General features: G+C 47.1%; 1 protein-coding gene across 1 annotated transcript in view; it reads left to right on the forward strand.

Moving 5' to 3' along the window:
• The window catches only part of Grhl2 (grainyhead like transcription factor 2), a 102,292-nt gene that overhangs the window by 44,458 nt on the left and 36,285 nt on the right, over positions 1-21,549 (forward strand). The window contains exons 8-9 of the mRNA XM_052161447.1: positions 2,410-2,504; positions 18,545-18,703. Coding sequence (XP_052017407.1) covers positions 2,410-2,504; positions 18,545-18,703 — 254 coding nt within the window. The remainder of the gene's footprint in view (positions 1-2,409; positions 2,505-18,544; positions 18,704-21,549) is intronic.

A 21,549-nucleotide genomic window follows, 5' to 3' on the forward strand; every position in this document is an offset into this window, starting at 1 on the left:
TCATTTTCCTTGGAATATTTATTTTAAAATCAGCAGAAACTCTTGACTACTCTAAGAGAAAAGTAGAGCAAGGACAGATTTAGAAAAGCCAAGATAAGTGAATGAACTTACAAAAATGAAAAAGAATAAGAAATACAAGTAGTCAGAGACCCACGAATGACTGTTGAACCCTTTAACAATCAAGGGGTTGCAGAGGAGGAGAGGAAGAGACCAGGTTTTGAACATCAGTTTGGAAAGAGCCCACCTGAGAAGGGCGGGCACAGTTACTGACTGTCACAGCTCCCTGGGGAAGCTGGACAAACAGGACAGCCCGGGCTCGCAGGCGGCACTGACCTCTGACCCCAGCATGCGGGAGGCAGACACAGGCCAGCCAGGCCGACACTGTGCCATGTCGTCTCTACAGGAGAAACCGGAACGAGAAGCAGCCTTATGTTTGAGAACATGCTCTTTCAAATCTCTTTTGTTTCCATGTTGGGTATTGAACCCAGCTCCTCTTTCCTCAGCCCCTGCTATGCGTTCTGCCCCCAAGAATTTACTTTAATGAAATATAATTAAATTTACATGAAATTTATAATTAAATTAAAGTAAGTGAAACACTGCCGTAACAAACTATTGGGCTGAGTGACCAACAAGAGTAAAGTCATGACCCACGGTCTGAGTTGATGGTATTTGCATTTATCTGTTATTAGCAATCATTAACAAAAGTTACCAAAAATTTTACAGAAGGATTTAGATATGGGGAGATGCTAGAGATGGGCCTAGCAAGAGAATATAGCAGTGAAAAGATATTTGTTTTATTGCTGTGTAAAGATGTTTGTGGAGAAGGAGCTAGATGCGAGATAACACACCCGAGGTGAGGTGTAAAGGCAGTTAGTTGTCGGTCAGTAGACTGTGCTTGCTTTCATTTTTCTTTTCTTTATTTATGGTCTCTCGCTTTCCTAGGTTGAATAGACACCCTTTCATGTTAAGATCTGGGGTTGGGCTTGGTGGCTCAAGTCTGTCTTCGCAGCATTCAGAGGACAAGATGTTTCAATTCAAGGCCAGCTTGGGTTACACAGTGAGACTCTGTCTCAAGACACAGAAAAACAATACAATGCCAAAAAAAAAAAAATAGTATTAGCTTGATATGTGGAGAGTAGAAAGTAGAGGTCTTCTGAGAAAGAGGAGAAATAGAATTTAGCTTGAGGCTAGACTAGCTTATCCTAGGGAGTCTAGGGAGCCTCTTTTCTCTTCCTTCCTTCCTTCCTTCCTTCCTTCCTTCCTTCCTTCCTTCCTTTCTTTCTTTTCTTTCCTTTCCTCACTCGAGACAGGGTTTCTCTGTGTAGCCCTGGCTGTTCTGGAACTCACTCTGTAGATCAGGCTGGCCTCGAACTCAGAAATCTGCCTGCCTCTGCCTCCTAAGTGCTGGGATTAAAGGTGTGCGCCACCACCACCCCTCTCTTGGGAGCCATTCTTGAGAACATAGTGGTAGTGGTGTTTAGCTGCAGGGCCCAGGTCTCAGTTTCATCACTGGGGAGAGGAAGTTAGCAAATGATGGCTTTTCTGTGTAGCCCAGTACGCCCAGGGTAGTACACAGCCTCATGCTGATGGCTGTCGTCTGGCCATGGAGTGTGATGGGATGGGGGAGGGAGGATAGATACCGCCTGTACGAGGGGTGAAGATGAAACTGCCAGAGTGGTTAGGTGATGACTGCCAAAATGTGACTAACAACTCTCTGGAGGACAAAAACAAGTCTATGAATGTCTTTGGCGTGCGGTTGCAATTCAGTGGCACAGCATGTGCTTAGCATGTGTGAGGCCCCGTGTTTGACCCCTGCCACCATCACTGCACATGGAAAACCTTGACTCTTCTGTAGTTTGTTTGCTAAAGTCCTAGTGATATTGCCTGGTTGGCAGAATATTTTACCTTCCTCCCTCCAGTTTAGACGTGAGTAAGGAAAAACGAACTAGCAGTCAAATCAGGGGAAGGCAGGGTTCACACAGATTCGGTCTTTCAGTAAAAGGATGTGTGTTATTTTTTTCCCTAGAGGTAGAATAGTATAAATAGGTGCTGTAGCTTGTCACACTGGTAGCCAGAAAAAAATAGGTAGGCAGATTTAGAACTTGGCCATTGAGAAATAATGCGTTATTGAGGGATTCTTCCTTTGCTCTGCAAATACATGTTCATGTGTTCATCGTTGCATGTTTGTATGTGGTATGTATGTAGGTATACATGCATGTGTTTAATCTGCATGTGGTCTATGCGTGTTGTGAACCACGGTGTCTCGTATCCCGGGATGGTCTCAGACTTGCTCTGTTATAGGATGGCCCCATCCTTGTGTGTTTACTCCCCAAGCGCAGGGCTTACAGGCGTGTGCTTCCCCATCTGACTGCTGCTCTGCTGAGGTCTTTTTCTCTTTCTCTGTTGCAGCTGATTACAAGGAGAGCTTCAACACCATCGGGAACATCGAGGAGATCGCCTACAATGCCGTTTCCTTCACCTGGGATGTGAACGAGGAGGCCAAGGTGAGTGGGCCCACGACGGGCCGCTCCTTTTCCAAAACCTTGTCTAGTACGTTCCCAGAAACTTGAGTAGAAAGAAAATGAACATACATCCTTTTTAAAGAAAGCTCTTTTGACTTTTTGTTGTGGAGGTGTAGCTTCTGCTCTGACAAACAGTGTGGTAGGCTACCACCTCCCTCCCCAGTTGCCTAAGCCCTTGGGCTTCTTCTGTGCCACCCTTAAGAAGCTTGGGTCTTCCTGGTGAGTGACCCACATCTCCAGCTGGTGACGAGGATAGCACTCCAGAAGTTGGGCCTCCAATGGCTTTTCACCACTGTGACTCTGAAACAATTCTTTGTTGACCGTTTGACCCTTTTCTCTTCCTCTGGGACTAAGTGTGGTTAAGATGTGCAGGAGTAAATAAAGGCTCTGACAACCAGGCGTCAAAGACTGATGCCGGCCCTGCCTAGGTTTGGATAAGGACGCGTTTCCGTAGATATCTGTGTTTGTTCTCCAGCCACAAGTCTGTCTTGAAGGCCCCAAAGGCAACTGATTCTTCAGACTCACTTTGCACGTGGAGGAATGTCTGATATCCAGCCTGAGCTTCTTTTCTGCCTCGGTTGTGTACTCTTGTCTTCAGTCTCAGGAGGAGGTCAATGTAAACTCGCTTGTCAATGCGCCATTATCCTGAGAGGGAAGGCTGGGTGAGAGGAAACAGGCAGGGAGTGTGTAAGCACGCTCCCCAGGAGAAAATGAATCGCCCAGTGTCTCCTTCCACTCATGCAGAAAACAATGCAGGTGAAACTGGCTTTAGGCCCAAGAAAAGAGGCTCAAACTGGCACAAAGTGACAGACCAGCAGTGCAGCTGGGAGAATGTTCCAGAGAAGGGGACAGGTCTTTCTACAAGGTGCATGATCAAGCTTCACACAGAACTGCAGGCAAAGCATGTGACTGGCGTGCTCGCTTACACCATGAGCTTTCAACATTGTAGCAGTGATCTCGGCTGCCCGAGACCATTCAGCTCTGCCCTACTCCGAGACTGTCACGGCCGCACAGAGGTTTGTCTATGCCATTCCACGCCACCCTTGCTTTAGCCTGTGATGGTTCCTTTATGTTTCTCTTTGAGGCTACACCAGGGACAGTCTGTATAAGGGCACAATTCTGGGGTGTGGTGGAATCTCGAGTGAGTCCAAACAAACAGACAGACAGACAGACAGACAGACAGACAGATCAGCACTTTCAAGTGACCCTACATCATCCTGCTGTGGTGTGGGTGATGGCGACCCAGCCAGGGATCCTATAGGGAAACACTAACCAAACAGTAGTGTGACTACTGAGGCCAGACCCCCCTTCATAGTTCCTGAGAAGAAAGTGCAGTTCTGCCACAGAAGGTGCCCCGTGTGGAAGCCAGCTCTAAACATGAATCCTCCCCATGTTTCCAGCATCACGGTCTGCAGTAATGGTTGTTAGAGGTGAATGAATGTTAAAGGCTGTTTCAGTAGAGACCTTTGCAGAACATGTGGAAATCAGACCGCTTTCATAGAAATTAATGGGGTAGTGATTGGGCTAAGCTGGTCTTGCAGCTAGAGTGGTAACTCCATCTGATACAAGTACTCACTTTCTCGTCTACATGTGTGTCTACACATGTATGTTTGGGTGTGCACATGTGTGTCAGGGTGTGTGCATTTACACACATGTGAATGGGTATGCTTCTAGGTAGATACTGATTTTCTTGTATTGGCAAATGGCCTTCCACAATATTTCATGATACTTCCTGCAGCAGAGTTTTGTTTGATTTCCGTAACATCTATTTTTAGTGACTGTCGTTCTTTGTTAACTGAGAAGTAAATTTTAAAAGGTTGTAAATGGTTCTCCAAACTACAGAAGGACATTTGAAGCCAGACTCCCAAAGCCCAGCCCCTCAGCCAGGGGTGCTGAGCAGATCTGAGCTTTTACCTTCAAGTCCACAGAGCCTTTCGGCAGTTTTAAAAAAGATTTACTGATTTTATAGTAAGCAGACTGCAGAAGACAAGATAGGATAGTAGTTACGGAAAGGGTTTTCAGCAAAGCAGGGAGCACTCGGTTCAGGGTTCCGCTGGCATTCACACCCACCGTGTCTGTCTCTGCAGGCTTTAGGAGGGGTCTCCATGTCTCAGTCTATTTCACGGGATGCTTGGTTTTGTTGTTGTTGTTTGTCTGTCTTTTATTTTTCTGGAGAGTGGAGAACGCAGACTTGTGGTTCACAGAACAAATGTGGGTATATTTTGCATTTATGAATCAGTGGAAATTTTAACGTTTTCACTCATGTTTATAAATAGAGTTGTTTTTTTTTGTTTTTTTTTTTTTTATCATTTTTCTGAGACAGGGTCTTCCTGTGTTCCCTTCCTGGGTCTAGGATTACAGGTATACATTGTAATACCAGGTGTACACACACACACACACACACACACACACACACACACACAGATGTAGGATTCTGAGTTTCTTTGGATAATTGATTCTGAATTACTTTGAGCCCTGGTGTTTTCAGGGGTTTGAGCGGCTCTCATGATGGGCGGCCTCCCTCTTTTCCTAGTGCTCACTGTCTGCCCTGGACCTTTCTCTGCCCAGCTGTGGCTATACATTTGAATTTTTACGCACAATGACATCAACCCTAGGTTCCGGTCTTCCCTAGCTTCCAGTGTCTGGGAGGAGGCAATGTAATGGAACTCGAAATGGTTCTCACGCTTGTATGGCAAGAACTTTGCCCACTAAACCTTCTATTTATCCCTCTTAATACATTTTATTTATTTATTTAGTATGTGCGCATGCGTTTGGCTGGGACTTGAACCCTCCCGGGTGGAGGCTAGTGCTTTTGACTACTTTACCCAGCCAGTCTTCTTAGCCCTGCTTCTTTGTGGCTGCCCTGTGTGCTGAATCTTTCTTACCTCTGGAACAGACAGGAGAAAGGAGAGGCATCAACCCCGAGTCATTTAGCTTCCTTTAATTATGGGAACATTTGCCCAGGAAGGTGCTCAAGCTCCCAATGCCTGCGGGTGTGTGTGTGTGTGTGTGTGTGTGTGTGTATGTGTGTCCCAGACTCTGGCTGAGGTCCCACTTCAGGCAGAGTGGCCGCAAGGTTCCACCTCAGAGCCGGTTTTTCCGGTTGTGCCACAGTGGTTTTCTGCTTAGGTCACTCAAGCGGGCCAGCCTTAGAATAGACCTGTTCCCCTCAGGGTCGGTGCAGTCTGGAGATCCTCGTGCTGTGTGTGTTGTCTCTGGTCCGTGGCGTGCAGATGGTGAAGTTCTGAGTGTTTCCACTGCCAGAGCGTGGAAATGGGTGGGCGTGGCGTGGGTCTGGGTCAGTGTGGCAGAAGGCACCCACAGTGAGGTATAGGCTCAGCCTAGTCCTGACACCAGAGTAGCCAGCATCTGTGTTTCTTTTTTCTTGGTGGAGTGGTTTTCAAACAGGGTCTGTCTATGAAGCTCAGGCTGGCTGTGAACTCACAGCAATCCTTCTGCCTCAACCTTCCAAATCCTGGTATTGCAGGCATTGTCAGCTTCCAGTGTCTGACTTCCCTTTCTTTAGCTTTAGTTTGCCCATCTGTGAAGTGGTGGGAGTGAGGGTTAGCACTCCGTAGATGCCTGAGTCCCACACACGCAGGGGACATGTGGCGGGGACAGCTGCTGTGCCATATTCTCTCATATGACTCCCACTTGCAGGGATATTCTAACCTTAGCTTTCCCCTTGTAGCCCAACACTGGTACTTAGAAAGCAGGTTTGTCAAGCAGGAACCTCCGAGATGGGAATTTCCCACACAAGACTTTTGAGTTGCTGAAGAGTGGCTAGCTCAGAGGGGTGGGGCACTGTCTTCTGCAGTGGTGTCACCCACACAGCACAGCTCTGACGACAGCCATTTCCCAGCCTTCCAGGGAGAGCCTCAATTGACTCCCACACCCTACTCAGCACAGTGATTAATCCCAGAGCGACAGGTGTCTGTCTGACCGCGTGGGAGGTGAGCTTGGTTAGAATGCTGCCGAGCTGAGTGCCGTGTGCAGATGTGGTGGGTAGCCTCTTCTTTGTCTTTCCATCAGGAGACCAGCACACCCGCACCCCTATTTCTGTGCTATGTTTTCCCTGCACTCTATCAAATGGTAGGATGAAGGGGCTGTCCACCCAACATTTAGCAAACAAACAAACAAACAAAAGCAAGTTGGAGATTAGTTTCAGAGAAGATGAAGGTATGTGCAACTTGGGAAACCAAAATATTGATGATATAGTGGAAGTGGGATGCTCGAATCTAGATACGTAGGTAGGGATCCGTTCTCTAACTCTGGCTCTTTTTATCTACTTTAAATGAACTGAGGGCGGTGAGAAGGCTCAGTGGGTGATTGCGCTTGCCAACAATGCTGGTCAGAGTTCCGGCTTTGCAACCTACGTGGGAGAGAAAGAACTGATTCATCAAGTTGTTCTCTATCTTCACACACTCTTGAGCACACGCAACCACACACACAACATACACACACCACACACCACTCCCCACATATGGGGGGGGGGGAGACAGAGAGAGAGAGAGAGAGAGAGAGAGAGAGAGAGAGAGAGAGAGAGAGAGAGAGGATTACAATAGAAACGTATCTGTAAGTTTGAACCTGTAGAAACCTGTAAGGTAGATGTGTGGCATCCTGACATTCCCCCCGAACCCTGTTTCCCTTAATAGTTTACTTTTAGTAGTTGTGTCTGGTTTTGCTCTAATATTGAGACGATGTCTCCTAGGAGCTGAGGCCATTTTTGAGGAGTGGCTGTTGGGAGGGCTCGCTGATTACGACAGAAGGCCTTCATTCCTCTGTAATCCATCTTTAAGGAAGATGAGAGCAGTGCTTGGCAGAGCCTGCACATGCAGGGCAGTGGGCAGAGGCAGTGCGTGCAGCTCTGATGACCGCCGCCCAGTGGGGCAGCTTCCTTTGTCCGTGTGAAATCCCCATATCTTTCTTTTCTCCTTGTGCGTTGGTTTCCTCCGTTAGGAACTCCCCTCTCAAGGTGCCGCTGGTGTGAGCAAGCCCCGCCCAGCTGCCTGCACAGCAGCAGTGGGAATGAAGGCATCGCCTCTCTGCTAGTGTAAGAGACAGCTTGGTAACAAGTCACCTCTGTGATGGCAGTGACCCCTCACTACAGACGGCCGTAAGGAGAGAGGGACACAGTTACTTTATCTTCTTCTGCATTCCCAGCTTCATGGTTAGTAAAGTGAGATTATGTTAAGTAAGAGATTTGCTTCAACTCAGTGCCTAATTGTGGTCAATCTATCATGTCTCAGATTTCTTTTCTTCCTCCTCTCTCTTTTTATTTTAATTTCTCTGTGTGTGTTTGTTTGTATGTGTGTGTGTGTGTGTAGTTCCCACAGAAGCCAAAGAAGATGTCCCCTTGAACTGGAGTTACAAGCAGTTGTGAACCACCAGACATGGGTGTTGGGAGCCAAATTTGGGTCCTCTGGAAGAGCAGCAAATGTACTTAGTGCTGAGCCATGTCTCCAGCCTGTCTGTCTGTCTGTCATCTATCTATCTATCTATCTATCTATCTATCTATCTATCTATCTATCTATCTATCTATCTATCTATCTGTCTTTCCCAGTATTTCTTTTCCATCTGAAATGTCTGGTAGATGCTGCTCTAGAAATATGTAACAGGATGGCTGTGGTTGCCCTGCGTCCATTGCCCAGTGCTGGAATTACAGGCATGTGCAATCATACCCTGCCAAATACAGAACTCTAAAAAGTCAAACCGGGGGTCTGCAGATGGCTTAGTGGTTAAGAGCACTCGTGACTCTTTCTTGTAGAGGACCCAGGTTCTATCTCCAGCACCCACATGGGGGCTCCCAACCATCTGTGATTCCAGTTTGGAAGGATCTGATGTTTTCTTCTAAACTCGTAGGGCCTGGGACATGCACTCGGTACATATACATGCAAAACACTCATGCAGATGGAGTAAAATAAACAAACCTAAAAAGTAATTTACAGAAAGTTAAACTTGGTAGTCACAGCGCACCTTCCTAGGGTGTATTTCTTTCTAAATGGCGAGTGCTCGCTCCCTTGAGCTCTTAGACACGGGGTGGGTGTTGACGGGGGTAGGGGCGGGGATGTGTAAATATTGGTTTTAAGGATGCACAGAGAGCCAAAGGACTGTCTAAAAGAGACGATATTTCTGAGTTCATCACTTTGCCGATCTCCCACCCACAGCCCCTGTGAGTTGGAGCCTTTGCCCCGGGGGCTTCTAAGGGGTTGAGAGAAACTACCACTGGCGCAGAAGTTACACTCGGTTTTCACTCAGTTAGTGTTTGCCCGATTTTAGGTAGGTTATCTGATAGAGAATATTATGGGCCATCCCATAGTCTCAAAAGCAAAGAGAACATTGGGAGAGGCTCCTGGGAGAGGTCTCAAAGAGATTGAGTTACACACAGCCAAGCAGGGCAAATGGCGTTTACCTGTGTTTGCTGGGGCGTGGTGTGGGCGGAGGGAGCTCTGAAAGGGAAAGCAAACATTTGCTGGAGTCTTTGGGATTGAACTTAAACAAAGCCATGCCTTTGTTCCCCTTTTATAAGGCAAGGGCTGACAGGAAAAGCTGGAGCTGCTGCTTGTGAGCAAGAACTAATCTTTGGATGGCATCTCACTGAAGATATCAGTTGATCTTTTTGTGTTAGCGTGTGGGGTAGCCATGGTTTCTGCCCCTCATTCTACTTACGGCTCTGGACCTAACCGCTATGGGCCATTGTGTTGTGCGGAGAATTGGATTACACACTTGGATTTCATGGTATAATGGTGCGTGCTTGTGTGCACAATGACTAATATTTGTTCAGTAATTACTGTATCTCAGGCACCCCGCCAGGCCTTTACATATATTATCCAATCATTTGTGTTCTAAGCAGGTGACAGTTTTCATCTAACTAGGGAGTGATTTAAAGTTAGCTAGCTTCCCTCAGTGACACTGCAAATGCATGAGAGCCCACCGAGCTAGACTGAGCTAGACCGAGCTAGACCGAGCTAGCCAAGAGACGAGCACGACCCTCCCACAGTCCTGCTCCATGTTGGGAGGGTCGTCTCTGCTCTCGTGGACAGTAAGACAGTGGTGCATTTGAGGCTGCAAATGAGGTACCAGTTTATGGAGATTCATAGCAGCACAGGTCTTGTTCTCAGAGAAGTTAGGACAGGCCTGGAGCTAAGACAAACTTCTAGCACCCCTGTCTGGGATTATGGGCAGGAACCACTGTGCTAGACTCTCTTTTCTCTTGTCATTTCTGCATTTTTTATTTTAAATATTTAGATGAGAAATTAGAATAGTGGGATTAATGTCACACAGGCTAAGTTAGGTCAATTCATTACTAATACATGTCCAGATTTTTCTCCCCCTTCCCACCTCTCCTTTCCTGCACTCGGCCAATTGGCGCATAGAAAGAGAAAATCTGTCCTCGTCAGTCCTGTGGGATCCGAGAGGGTGGCATGGGAGGAGTGAGTGACCTGCATTTCAGAGGTTGGAGAGATGAACACGGATGGGACCGGGAAGGGGGAGGTCTGATTAAGGCCTCCTCGAGATCGAAGGGGACATCCATCTGAGAGCCTGGGCTACAAAAGATGCTTCCGAGAAAGCCCTGCTGAAGAGAACAACTTCAGGAGCAAATCTATATTCCTGAGCACTGTTGTATACAAAACCTACAGAGAAAGACATTCATGTTTATAAATTAAAAAGCTGGAAACAGCCCTAATGGGGGGAAATTATTATTTTATGTGTAAGCATGTTTTAAAGAGACAGAACTATCATCAAATTTCAGCATCAGGTGAGAAGAGAGAGAATCAGGGCTGTGTGCACTCTCCTGCGGCTTCCTAGTAGGACAGAGCACATGTTCACCCTGCATTGAAATGCTTAGTGGGGGGCAAGGAGGGCGAAGATTCAGTTCCACTTTTCGCACCTTTTGAGTTTTGTGTTGGATTCGAGCATTACAAACCTAAGTTTTAAGACCTGGGGTGTGGCCAGGTTGGAAGGCTGCTCACCTAGCTTGTACAAAGACCTGACTTTGATCTCTGGTGTCACACAGACCAGGAATATATGCAGCTCTGTCCAGAGAGATGGGGAGGGAGGGAGGGAGGGAGGGAGGGAGGGGGGAACAAAGAGAATAGAAAGAGCAGAGAGAGAACAGACAGAGAACAAGAAAGTAAACCCACCAAGAATTTGGGTGAATGAATCCTTCAGTGTGCATTTAAATTCTCACGATGGGCGCTTGTCACAGCCAGAAGCAGCCAGCCAACCATTACTGCGTCTTCCTAGTCCCAGTGTGCTGCTTGCTGTGCAAGATCTGCTGCGGGTGGCAGACCTGAATGGCGCAACCTGGAGACTAGTGAGCCTTCTAGGCTTCTAACCTAGACTGCTTTAAAAATAAATTTACCTTGATTTGATGTTTGTTCAGTTAATGAGAGCCATTCATAAGCTGATGCACAGTGGAGGCCTCTGTGGTTGGCTTACAAATTCCCTGAGGGAGACTCTGTCCTGAGGAGGAAGTGTCCCCTGGGGAAGGGCTCCCATGCCCGCGGTGGCCTGGTTAGCTGTGCTCTGGGTCTGAGGAAGGACATACAAAGATGAGGATCTGGGAGGCTGGCTGTGGGCACCACGTGCTGCTGGCGATGGTGGGGAACTCCTTACTTTTCTTACATGGCTCCTTTAGTTTAAAAGTATGACCTTATTTAAATACCATAGCACTAGAGTGCGGGGATGGTTGGAGCTACTTACAAGACAGGGTGTGAACGCAGGAGGGCTGGCTGCAGGAGTTTCCTCTTTCCCTCCCTCCCTCCCTCCCTCCCTCCCTCCCTCCCTCCCTCCCTCCCTCCCTCCCTCCCTTTCTCCTTCCCTCCCTGGCTGCCTTCCTTCCTTCCTTCCTTCCTTCCTTCCTTCCTTCCTTCCTTCCTTCCTTCCTTCCTTCCTTCCCTCCTTCCTCTTCCTCATTTTTTCCTCCCCATTTCTTTCCTTCCCCCTTTGTGAATTTCTCCTTGCTCTCAGCTGTAGAGGAAGCTGGCTTCTTCTGGAAGACCCCCGTCACAGGGCAACCCCGCTCATTGCCTGGTTTGGAGGTTTCAGAGATGGCTCCTGCTCTCTGTCTCTTGCTCTCTGTCGGGTCCTGTGCCCTCACTCGCCCAGCCTGCCTAGCCCAGGTGAGTCCTCTATTTTTGTTGTATATACAGACACACCAGCAGAGGGCATCAGATCCCATTACAGATGGCTGTGAGCCCCCATGTGGTTGCTGGGATTTGAACTCAGGACCTCTGAAAGAACAGTCAGTGCTCTTAATCCGGCGAGCCCTCTATTTTTAATGTTTGTCTCTCCTCCCCTGCCGAGCCCGGCGGCTTTCCTCCGTAGCTCACTGGCCCTCTAACTCGGTGCTGTTTATTTGTTCTCCTTGGCCATGGCACGCTCTTGGCCACTCGCTGATGGCCTTGTCATTGCAGAGCTGCTGGGCCTCTCCGGCCCAAGGCCACCTCACGCTCTTCCCATCCCCCACTCAGCTTCCTTCTTTCTTATTTCTCCCCTTCCTCTCTCTTATCCCATGATTCCTACAGGGCCTCTTCCCAGCTGAGTTCTTTCCTTCTTCCCACGTTCTCACAGCGGTACGGTCTGGATCGTTCAACTGCGTGTCTAATTATGCTTGCCCCAGAACACCGGCGGGCACTAGAAAGGAGCAGTACTGTCCCGGGACCCGGGCTTGTTGGTATAGGTACTCCGATTCTCCAAAGAGAAGCAGGCGTGGATAGGGAGATGGTTAGATGGACAGACAGACAGACAGATGATCATGCTGTACATGATGCAGCTGAACATGATGTAGGTGCTTGATTTAGGTGTGCTGGCCCCTCAGTCTATAGGTGAGTCTCTAGACAAGCAGCTGGCTTCAGAGAATACTGTGTCAGAGCAGCTAACCCATGGTGTGATCCTGATGGCATCAGCTGCTTCTGTCAACCTTGGCTTCTGTTACTTACGAAAGCATGATCATGCACAGAAGGGAAAATGCATATTTGGGAAATAATTCATGTTCTCTTAGCTCATTGAATAAATATTTGCTGAGGAACCTGAGCTCGCATAACGAGGCTAACTTGAGGCAGACAAAGGCCTGTTTGCCTTCATGGAACACACAGGTAATTAGACACATTAAATTCAGATAATATTAAGTATATGAAGAAACCAGAAAAGAGAAACTTGAGAGTGTACCTCTCTCTGGGCAGGAAGGGCAGAGCTGGTGTGACTGAAGAGTTAGCACTGAACTGAAATCTGAAAGAGGAGGGGCTGGTCCTTCGTGGACCCGCAGGACAGCAGAATGTAGTGGCCCTGAAATGGACCAAATTTGATATTCTCTGGAAAAACAGAAACAAACAAACAAACAAACAAAAACCCCACGGGTGGTAGAAAAGGAGAAAAACCACTGTAGAATGGGGGAAAACCAAACGTTTATCTGTGTGTATCCAGACATACCCATAGCATGTGTAGAAAATAAATGCGTTGTAAGAATAAAAGGTAAAACAAAAATGAAGACATATAGTCATCATCTCTACAAACGTGCCGTGCAAGCTGAGGGCTCAGGAAGCTCCCGGGAGCAGGCGTGGGCCGTCTGGTCCCGCTTGCCGCTCCCGCACCGTCCAGCGGAGGACTGTTGGGTGGATCTGAGTGAAGGGCGTGGATGAGGCCGGTTCAGTGCTGTCCCGCAGGCTCCTATCACCCCCAGAGTTTACTCTTTTCTGCAATCTCACTTTGTCATCCCATCTGCACTCAAGCACAGTCTTACTGAAGTGGAAGAAAAATGAAAACAAAAAATGTAAGGAAGTTGTCTAAGGGCTTTAATAAGAAGCATGAACTAATTTCAGCACTCTGGGGAAGGAGGCGGAGGCGGAGGAGGCCGCACTGGCAAAAACAAGAGGGGAGAGGGATTGGCATCACCACACTTTATACACCGTTTTTGAGGGGAGAATGAGTGGATTCTGGTGTTAAACTTATTTCTCAGTGCAAGTTCTACCTGTGATTTTGGGGCCATTGCCTGCGTGATTCCTTGGATGAGTTCTTTAGGATCTGGAGTGTTAGAAATACATTAATATATAAATAATCTTCAGCCAGAAAGATAGTACTATTATAAAATTCAATTTTTATGAAGTCAAATAAATCCATGACATTGAATTCATGGATATGAGGAATTAGTTTTAAATCTCACATTGCTTTTTAAATCAATTAAAGGTCATTTGTTTCTACTGGAAAGCCCAAGAAACAATGGAAGTTAACCCCAAGATTCCGGTTTCACCCTGCAGTTCACTGGTGACAGACTTTCCTATTTGCCTGGTGCACAGCTCAGGTTGAGACCTCAGCAGAGTCACTTTTGTGTTAGGAGCCACAACACAGGAATTGTGATTCACTTGTAACACGGGATTTTACTTTTTTAAACCTCATGTGCACTGGACAGCTCTTCCTGGGCATGGTGTCTAGGCACACTAAGAAATTATCTGATTTACTGTGAGCACATGGAGGAAATTGCAATGTCGTCTATTATTTGCTTGAATGCACACAATTTAATTAGCTTTCCAGAAGAAGGGCAGGTGGGCTGCTAGGATTAGAAGAAGACACCTGAGGTGGAAGCAGAGACCTCGCCATTGTCGGGCGTCTAACGCACAGGCAGATCGGTTATTTACCTGATTGGTCTGTTCTGAGCTCCTACTGAACCTAGAAAGCCCTTTCTGTGCCTGACATTTGGACAGGTCTTCGCTGGGTGAAGTCATCCCTGTCCTCATACCTCTCTAACACATTTATGTGGAGAAAAACTTCTGAACTTCTGAACAGTTTGCCTGCGTCCCGTGGAGCTGGGACCTGGTAGGGTTTGTAAGAAGAAACAAACGAATGCTTATCAGTTCTGAGGCCAAGGTTTTGGTTAACGGCCTTCCATGCCTCTCCACCCTGCACTGGTTAAAGTTCAACCATTTGGATTTGGAGTGTGGCATCGATGCCATCAGGCACTGAAACTCTGCTTTCCTTCCAAGGGTTAGTCAGCAGGAGGAGGAGGAAGCAGTGCTATGCCTAGGTAGCAGCCTGCCTGCCTGCCTGCTGGGCTAGCCCGGGAGATGCAGACACGGAAAGCGGACTCCTGGGGCTTACCTTTTATGGGATCAGAATGCCACACTGGGCCTTCTGTGGAGACCCTTTCTCTTTTAAGAGCATTGAATCTAAATGTCTCTAGATGGAACTCAATTGGCTTTTAGGAACCTTGTGTACGGCATGGCTGACTTTTATAGCTACTCCAAGGACGAGTGAGTCTATTTATTGTAGTACTTTGCCAGTGAGCGTCTGTTACCTCATTGGCTTTAGATGACAGCGGCGGTCCTTGTAAATAGTCATGATCTGTTGCTCTAGCTCTCTTAGGTTAGCCTTAGAGCTCGCAGATGATTGTTAGCATTTCTTCCCACCTCTCATGTAGACCTGCACTGAGCGACGGACATGCAGACCAGTGAGTTGGCCTCGCAGCTTGGTCAGGTAGGACACACTCATCAGAGCACTAGCTTTTCTACTAGGCAGGCCTTTTGATGGGGTTGGGGGCAGTAAGGATTATCAGGAAGGTCTCTGAAATGCATGGCCAGGATTAGGGACAACCACACAGTTCAGCAGAATGAATGTTTAATTTACTGACACAAAACTACATTCTGGCCAAGATCATCCCATTGCCAGCAATAAAACAAGTCAAGTGTTCCCAGAAGAGGACACCTCCTTCCTGGCCTTCAGATCAGTGGTCAATGAAGCTATTGTCATTCTTAAGACACCACTCATTTCTCTCATCCCAGCTCACCCCCGCCTTCCTCTGTGGCAGGGCCCAGAGCTTATATTATCTGTGCTGCCAGGGCCTCAGGAAACTTAAGACATTTGAAGATATCTGCCGCTTAAATGTGTGTTGACTAAAATTTCTCTGCCCTTTAGGGACTCTCCAAGGCAGGAGGAAGCATTTTCTGTTAACGGGATTGTTATTGACAAAATATTTCTACTCGGGAGGTTTGGTAGACACACCCTGCTTCTGTAGACTTCCTTAGCAGGCCTCACCCCGGGCATCCACATCCTCCGTCATCTCATCTCCCAACCCCATCCCCACCTTCCCCACAGTTTGTGAAGCCCCTGTCCAAGCCTAGAGTCTCTGTGACTTGTGTGTCACTAGTACCCTCCAGGTTGAGGACTTTGTTCTGTGTTCCTGGGGCCTCTCTCCACACACCGCTTGGACTCGACCACTGTCTGAATCACGGTCATTTCTGAGAACTTATGCATCTGACTTGAATTGTTTGCTCAATGAGGTAGATTTGGCTTCTCTCTTATTTCTTTTTGTTCTTGTTGTTGTTTTTTTAAGACAGGGTTTCTCCGTATAGCCCTGGCTGTCCTGGAGCTCACTCTGTAGACCAGGCTGTCCTCAAACTCAGAAATCTGCCTGCCTCTGCCTCCCAAGTGCTAGGATTAAAGCATGTGCCACCACTGCCTGGCCTTTTCTCTTATTTCTAATGTCTAACACCATTTGATTCATTGTGTGCTTCTATGGATACTTATAAACTGAATAAATGAAGGAAAAGAATGAGTGAATGAGTATATATATTTAAAGGTATCTTGTATTGTATATTTAAAATATAGGACATGATATTACAGGGTATGTTTAAATAGTAAGGTAGGGAAATTAAAACATGCATTACCTTATACATTTATTCTTTCCCTTCATGTATGTGTGTGTACTTGTGTCTGTGTCTGGGTGTAAAGGAGCTAAACTTTATTCATTCTTTTTGGGCACGGAGGACCATGCCTGTAATTCCAGCTCTACAGAGGCTTGAGCAGACGAAGCACCACAAGTTTAATACCAGCCTGGTCAAATAGTGAATTCCAAGGCTCCAGCGACCGTGGGCTATAGAGAAGGACCCTGCCTCAAAGCCAAACAGGAAAAATTTGTATTTAACATGAATCCAATGTCTCTCAAAGCACTGGAACATTATCTCTCATGGAGGGAGACTTTTAGTATTTGTTTTTCTGGTGGTGGCTGGAAAGGTGGAGCTCCTAGCTCAGCAGGCAAGGTGTTGTGATTAGCACATCACTGAACTTGTCCACTGTCCTGGACAGCTGATGGGTGTCTTACTAATGCAGCTAAGATTACCAGGAGGAGCTCCCAGATACAAAGACATGTGGTAAGCACTGGCAATTAGATGCCCGGTGGTGTGAATTACCAAAAGTCTGCAGAGCTTCAAACAGATCAGTCCGGGCCATAGGAAGAGATCTACATAGTCCTCTCTTCCTACAGGGCAACCTAGGCAAAAATAAAAATAAAAATAAAAATAAAAATAAAAATAAAAATAAAAAAATAAAAAAAAAACCTCTAGTTTTTGACAGCCATTAAAAGCCCAGGGAACAATACTTTTGAAAAGTTGTATTATACATTATAATATATGTCCTGGTTTCCCGTGAGCACTTGTCACTGGTGTTCTTTCATTCTCATGAGAATCACCATTGAATGGTGCCACTTTTGTGTCTCGGTGACCAGAACATGTGATTAAAACCGTAATGAAAGGCAGGTGTTTTGTTTTTCTTTCTTTGCCCAGAGTTTCGAAGGCCTCGGTCCACTGTGGATGCGAGGCAGCACAGCAGGAGCGTGCGTCAGGCCTTGCTCACCTGGTCAAGGCGGGCCAGAAAAGCAGAGACTGCCAAGACCATGCCAGGGGCTGGCTACAACCTCGTTCCCAGCCGGGCCACCTCCTAAAGGCTGCAGCCTCACATAGCACTCTCTCACGTCTCTGGGCATTGTGGATCCAAACCGGAGTGTGACCCACCATGGTGTACCGTGAGGGTCGCTTTAGCTCATGTGCTTCCATCCTCTGTCTCTACCAATTCTTTACAATGAAACTCGGTTTTGCTTTTTTTGTTAGTCAAATAGAACCCTTAAAACCAGATTGGAATTTCTACCTTATCAGGATGGTGGCGTTTCTAGTGTATGTTTTTTGATTTCAGTTTTGTTTTTGTTTTTCCCTTGAAGGTTTTTACATTTTTTTCTGTTGTGCTTCTTGATGCCACGTGATATAAGATGAGGGTTTTGTTTGTCCCCTTCAAGCCCCCTGGACATGAGCTCGCTGTATTTCCCAGGTTGCACTTGGCCCCATGATCCTCCAGCCCCACCTGTGCTTGCTGGGATTACAGGTGTGTGCCACTACTTCCGGTTGCTAGGAGGAGGTGGACACTGTTGCCTAATCCCTCCTGATTCATGTCTTGCCTTTGCTAGCTTCTTACTGCTTTATAACTTGGAATAGATTAGTATTTGGATTTTCTTCTGCAGCAGAGGACTTGCAGGTACCTTAATGCGAACATTGAGAGCTGAAGTGTTACGTGACTGACTTACGTAAGGCGCCTCAGTGTTCACTGGCAGAGGTCGGGGCTCTGCAAGGTCAGTCCTTGCTCCGTTGTCCATGGCTCAGTGAGTGTCTGTTCTTTGCTAGGCACTGTGTTAGGTGCCAGTAATATTAAATGATAATAAATTATCCCAGACATCATGCTTCTTAATCAAGGAGGAAAGTTTTGCACAGACATAACTAGATTTCAGTGCTATTGTATTAGAATAGGAAGTTTTTATCTTTTTTAATTTTTATCCTGAAAGTCAGAGTTTAGGGAAAGATGTAACTATTAGAAGATCTGGGGAGAGATTGGGAGCCATTTCTACCCCCCCCCCCCGCCCCCCACCGAAGTGACAATTTTGATATATTGAGAAATTAATGTTTTAGTAACCTCACTTATGATTCAGGCTTTGCTGGTGTACTTTCTAGGAGGTCATTTAAATTGTCTGTTTCAAGGTCATATTTGAAAGCGTAATATGTAGTATGTTCTGTGTACCGAGCCGCTTTCTGTGGGAGAGCACTGGGTGTTTGTCAGTTGTCCTTACAGGTCCGTGGGGGAGCTTTCTGTGGGAGAGCGCTGGGTGTTTGTCGGTTGTCCTTACAGGTCCGTGGGGGACTCACATCTCTCCTTGGGAGCCGTCTGTGTGGCAGTGGTGAACTTAACCTTCTTTCTCCCTCCTTCAGATTTTCATCACCGTGAATTGCTTGAGTACGGATTTTTCCTCCCAAAAGGGCGTGAAAGGGCTCCCCCTGATGATTCAGATCGACACGTACAGCTATAACAACCGCAGCAATAAGCCCATCCACAGAGCGTACTGTCAGATCAAGGTCTTCTGCGACAAGGTGAGCCTGCAGGACAGTGGCCAGGAAGGGACTGTTAGGACAGGCTGGTTTCGTTAATGGCCGCCTTCCCTTGTCTAGCGGTGTCTAGAGTCACTGGGCTATCGCACGGAAGCGGAAGCTTTCCCTTCACGTCCTGGTGTGTGTTAGGGAGCCGCCAGCTCAATGCCCTTTGTCTGGGCGCTTGCTGTTTTTTTTCTACCGGTCTTACTATCAATTCAATGACCAACATCGCTCTGTGGCTTAGTTTCCTCAGATTGCTAAAACGGAATACCTCAGGCCAGGCGGTGTGAGCATTAGAAACTTCCTTACTTCCCCCCCCAATTAGAAACTGGGGGGGATCCGTGAGTGCACTCCCTGGGAGGGCCATCTTCTTGGCTCCCAGGAGCCATCTTACTCCCTGTCCTCACATGGGGGAGAAAGAGAAACGCTCTTGTGTGTCTTTTCATTGTCATATCATCAGGGATAAGCCTCATGACCTCACCAGTGTTAAACCACTTCTGCACAGGGTGGTGGAATGAGGGGAGCTTCAGTTTGTAGTATACCGTGCAAAAACAAGACAGTTTGTGTTTACAGTATACACTGGTGAAGATGCAGCTGAAATGACAGATCTACGCCTTTCACTGAGTATAAACACTATTCTAGAACATAGCACGATAATCTTTGCCATTTGATGTATGGCATGGGGCCTCACCTAGAACTTTTGGGAGTAGAAGTCACACCTGCAGAATAAGTTCACTACTTCTTACACACTCAGCACACGGTTTTCATGTCCAAGGTCAGACCAGCTTCCCTGCAGACAATAAATGGACACACAAAGCTATCACCACCCTGCAGGGGAAACACAGCCCAACTTTTCAAGACAAGCCAATGGATTCGACACCAGGTGAGGCTGGGGTCAGCAGGGACCCGAGAAGCAGGCTCCTGAGAATCGAGGTGAGAAGCGGGAACTCAGGGAAGAACTAGAAATGAAAACCAAACTATTTCAAAAGATTGTGCTAGAAGCAGCCATGGCTGGACAATGTGACGGGTGACGTCATAGGAAGGTCCAGGTGGGAAAAGAGCACGGATTTCAAAGATGGAAGGAAGAGGACGGCAGGAGAGGACAGAGCTAAAGACGATCCAAGGCTCACAGACCAATGACCGTCGAGAAGAACAGAACAACAAATAAAACAATGGCGAACTCCCATGCAATGGAAGGAAGCAAATGCGAAAACTTCCAGGCTGACAAGCTCAGGCTAACAATAGGGAGTCACAGCCGCCAGTCATTTACCCCAGCGCTGAGGACAGCCAGGTGTGCATACTGAGATTCTGTCTCAGGGGGAAGGAAGGGAGGGAGGGGGGGGAGGGAGGGAGGGTGGGTGGGAGAGAGGAAAAAAAGGAAAAATAGCTTTCGGACTTTGAAAAGACAGAAAACTATTCTCTTAGCATCTAACAATTGGAGACAATAATTATCAAATTTTTAACAGTGACTCTGTGTCAGGAGAAAGCAGTCGTCTTGAATAGAATAAAGTAAATGTGGCCAAGGACTTTATTTGTAGCCAAATTAACTCCAGTGTAAAGAATATAGAAAAATCACAAACTTCAAATGAAACATAAACAGCAACGTAACAACTCAAGTGCTGTGGAATGTAAAAACTCAGGCGACAGGCTGCACTGAGCACAAACCTATCTATAAATCAGTGAGTGATGGGAGAGTGTGGCCGTAGGGTGACTGTGAAAAAGCTCAGTAAATGCTGGAGATGGATGGCCCACTGGCTAAGAATGCTTTTACCGTGAGCATGAGGACCTGGATTCAAATCCTCAGCGCCTGTATACAAACCTGGCATACTGCATGTGCCCGAGACTTCAGTGCTTGTGCAGAGCCGTCAGTGTGGGTCCCCGGAGATCCCTGACCAGACACTGTAGCTTAAACGGCAAGCTTCTGGTTCAATGAGATACCCTGTCCCAAGGCAATAAGGGGTAAAAGAGGAGAAGATTACCTGTGCTTCTCTGGCCTTAGCATGTACTGTGGTACACAGACACGCAACACACGTTCACACAAAGTTAGGTAGCAAAGATGGAATTATCGCCCTGGATGCTTTATAGACATGGCCTGGTGACTGCTCAGGTTAGGGGAAGATGAAGGACAAGAGGCCAGGAGCCAATTTATTGCTGCCCTTCAGTCTTACAGGCAGGGCAGTCTGCTGCGATGCCTGTCTGAGCAGTGAAGTAGCACTGGGAGCAATGGGTCCTTGGGATCCAAGATCAGTGACAGCAGAGAGGAGATGATCAGGAGAGGAGAAAGGAAGAGACAGCCACAGAGCTGCACAGGGACGTAGCTACAGGCACAGACCTCAGGGACAGCTAGGTCGCCTCCAGAGGCCGACTGACTCAGCAGACACAGTGAATGCATACATACACGTCGCATACATGTAGGTCAAAAGGCACAAGGCGCGTGGCTGGACTCACGTAACAGACAGATCTGTCCCAGTTCAGACTCTGTGAGTGAATGACTAACTTATACGGAGAATGCCAGAATGACAACTGATCATGCAAAAAACCCCCAAACTAAACAAACAAGCAAACAAACACCCAGACTCTCAGAAGAGAGATGCCGCTTTGTGGCTGTGAGCCTATGTCTTAGAGTCTTTAAGAGGATAAAATAGTTGATTATGCTATCTGTTTGTGAGTTTAAAAACAAAGAGATTTCGATTCAGTTATTCTGCCTTTCAGTGAGAGAGGATGGGAAGGAGAGGGTATGCAGTCTCTACCAGCCCTGAAGCTTTATTTTCTGAAGTCATGTGGCAGGGCCTTCAGCCTGGAAAAATCCTAAGAACGGTTTGCTTGTGTAGTTGTGTTTGTAACAT

This window comes from Apodemus sylvaticus, chromosome 17 (assembly GCF_947179515.1).
Source record: "Apodemus sylvaticus chromosome 17, mApoSyl1.1, whole genome shotgun sequence".
NCBI classification, from domain to species: domain Eukaryota; kingdom Metazoa; phylum Chordata; class Mammalia; order Rodentia; family Muridae; genus Apodemus; species Apodemus sylvaticus.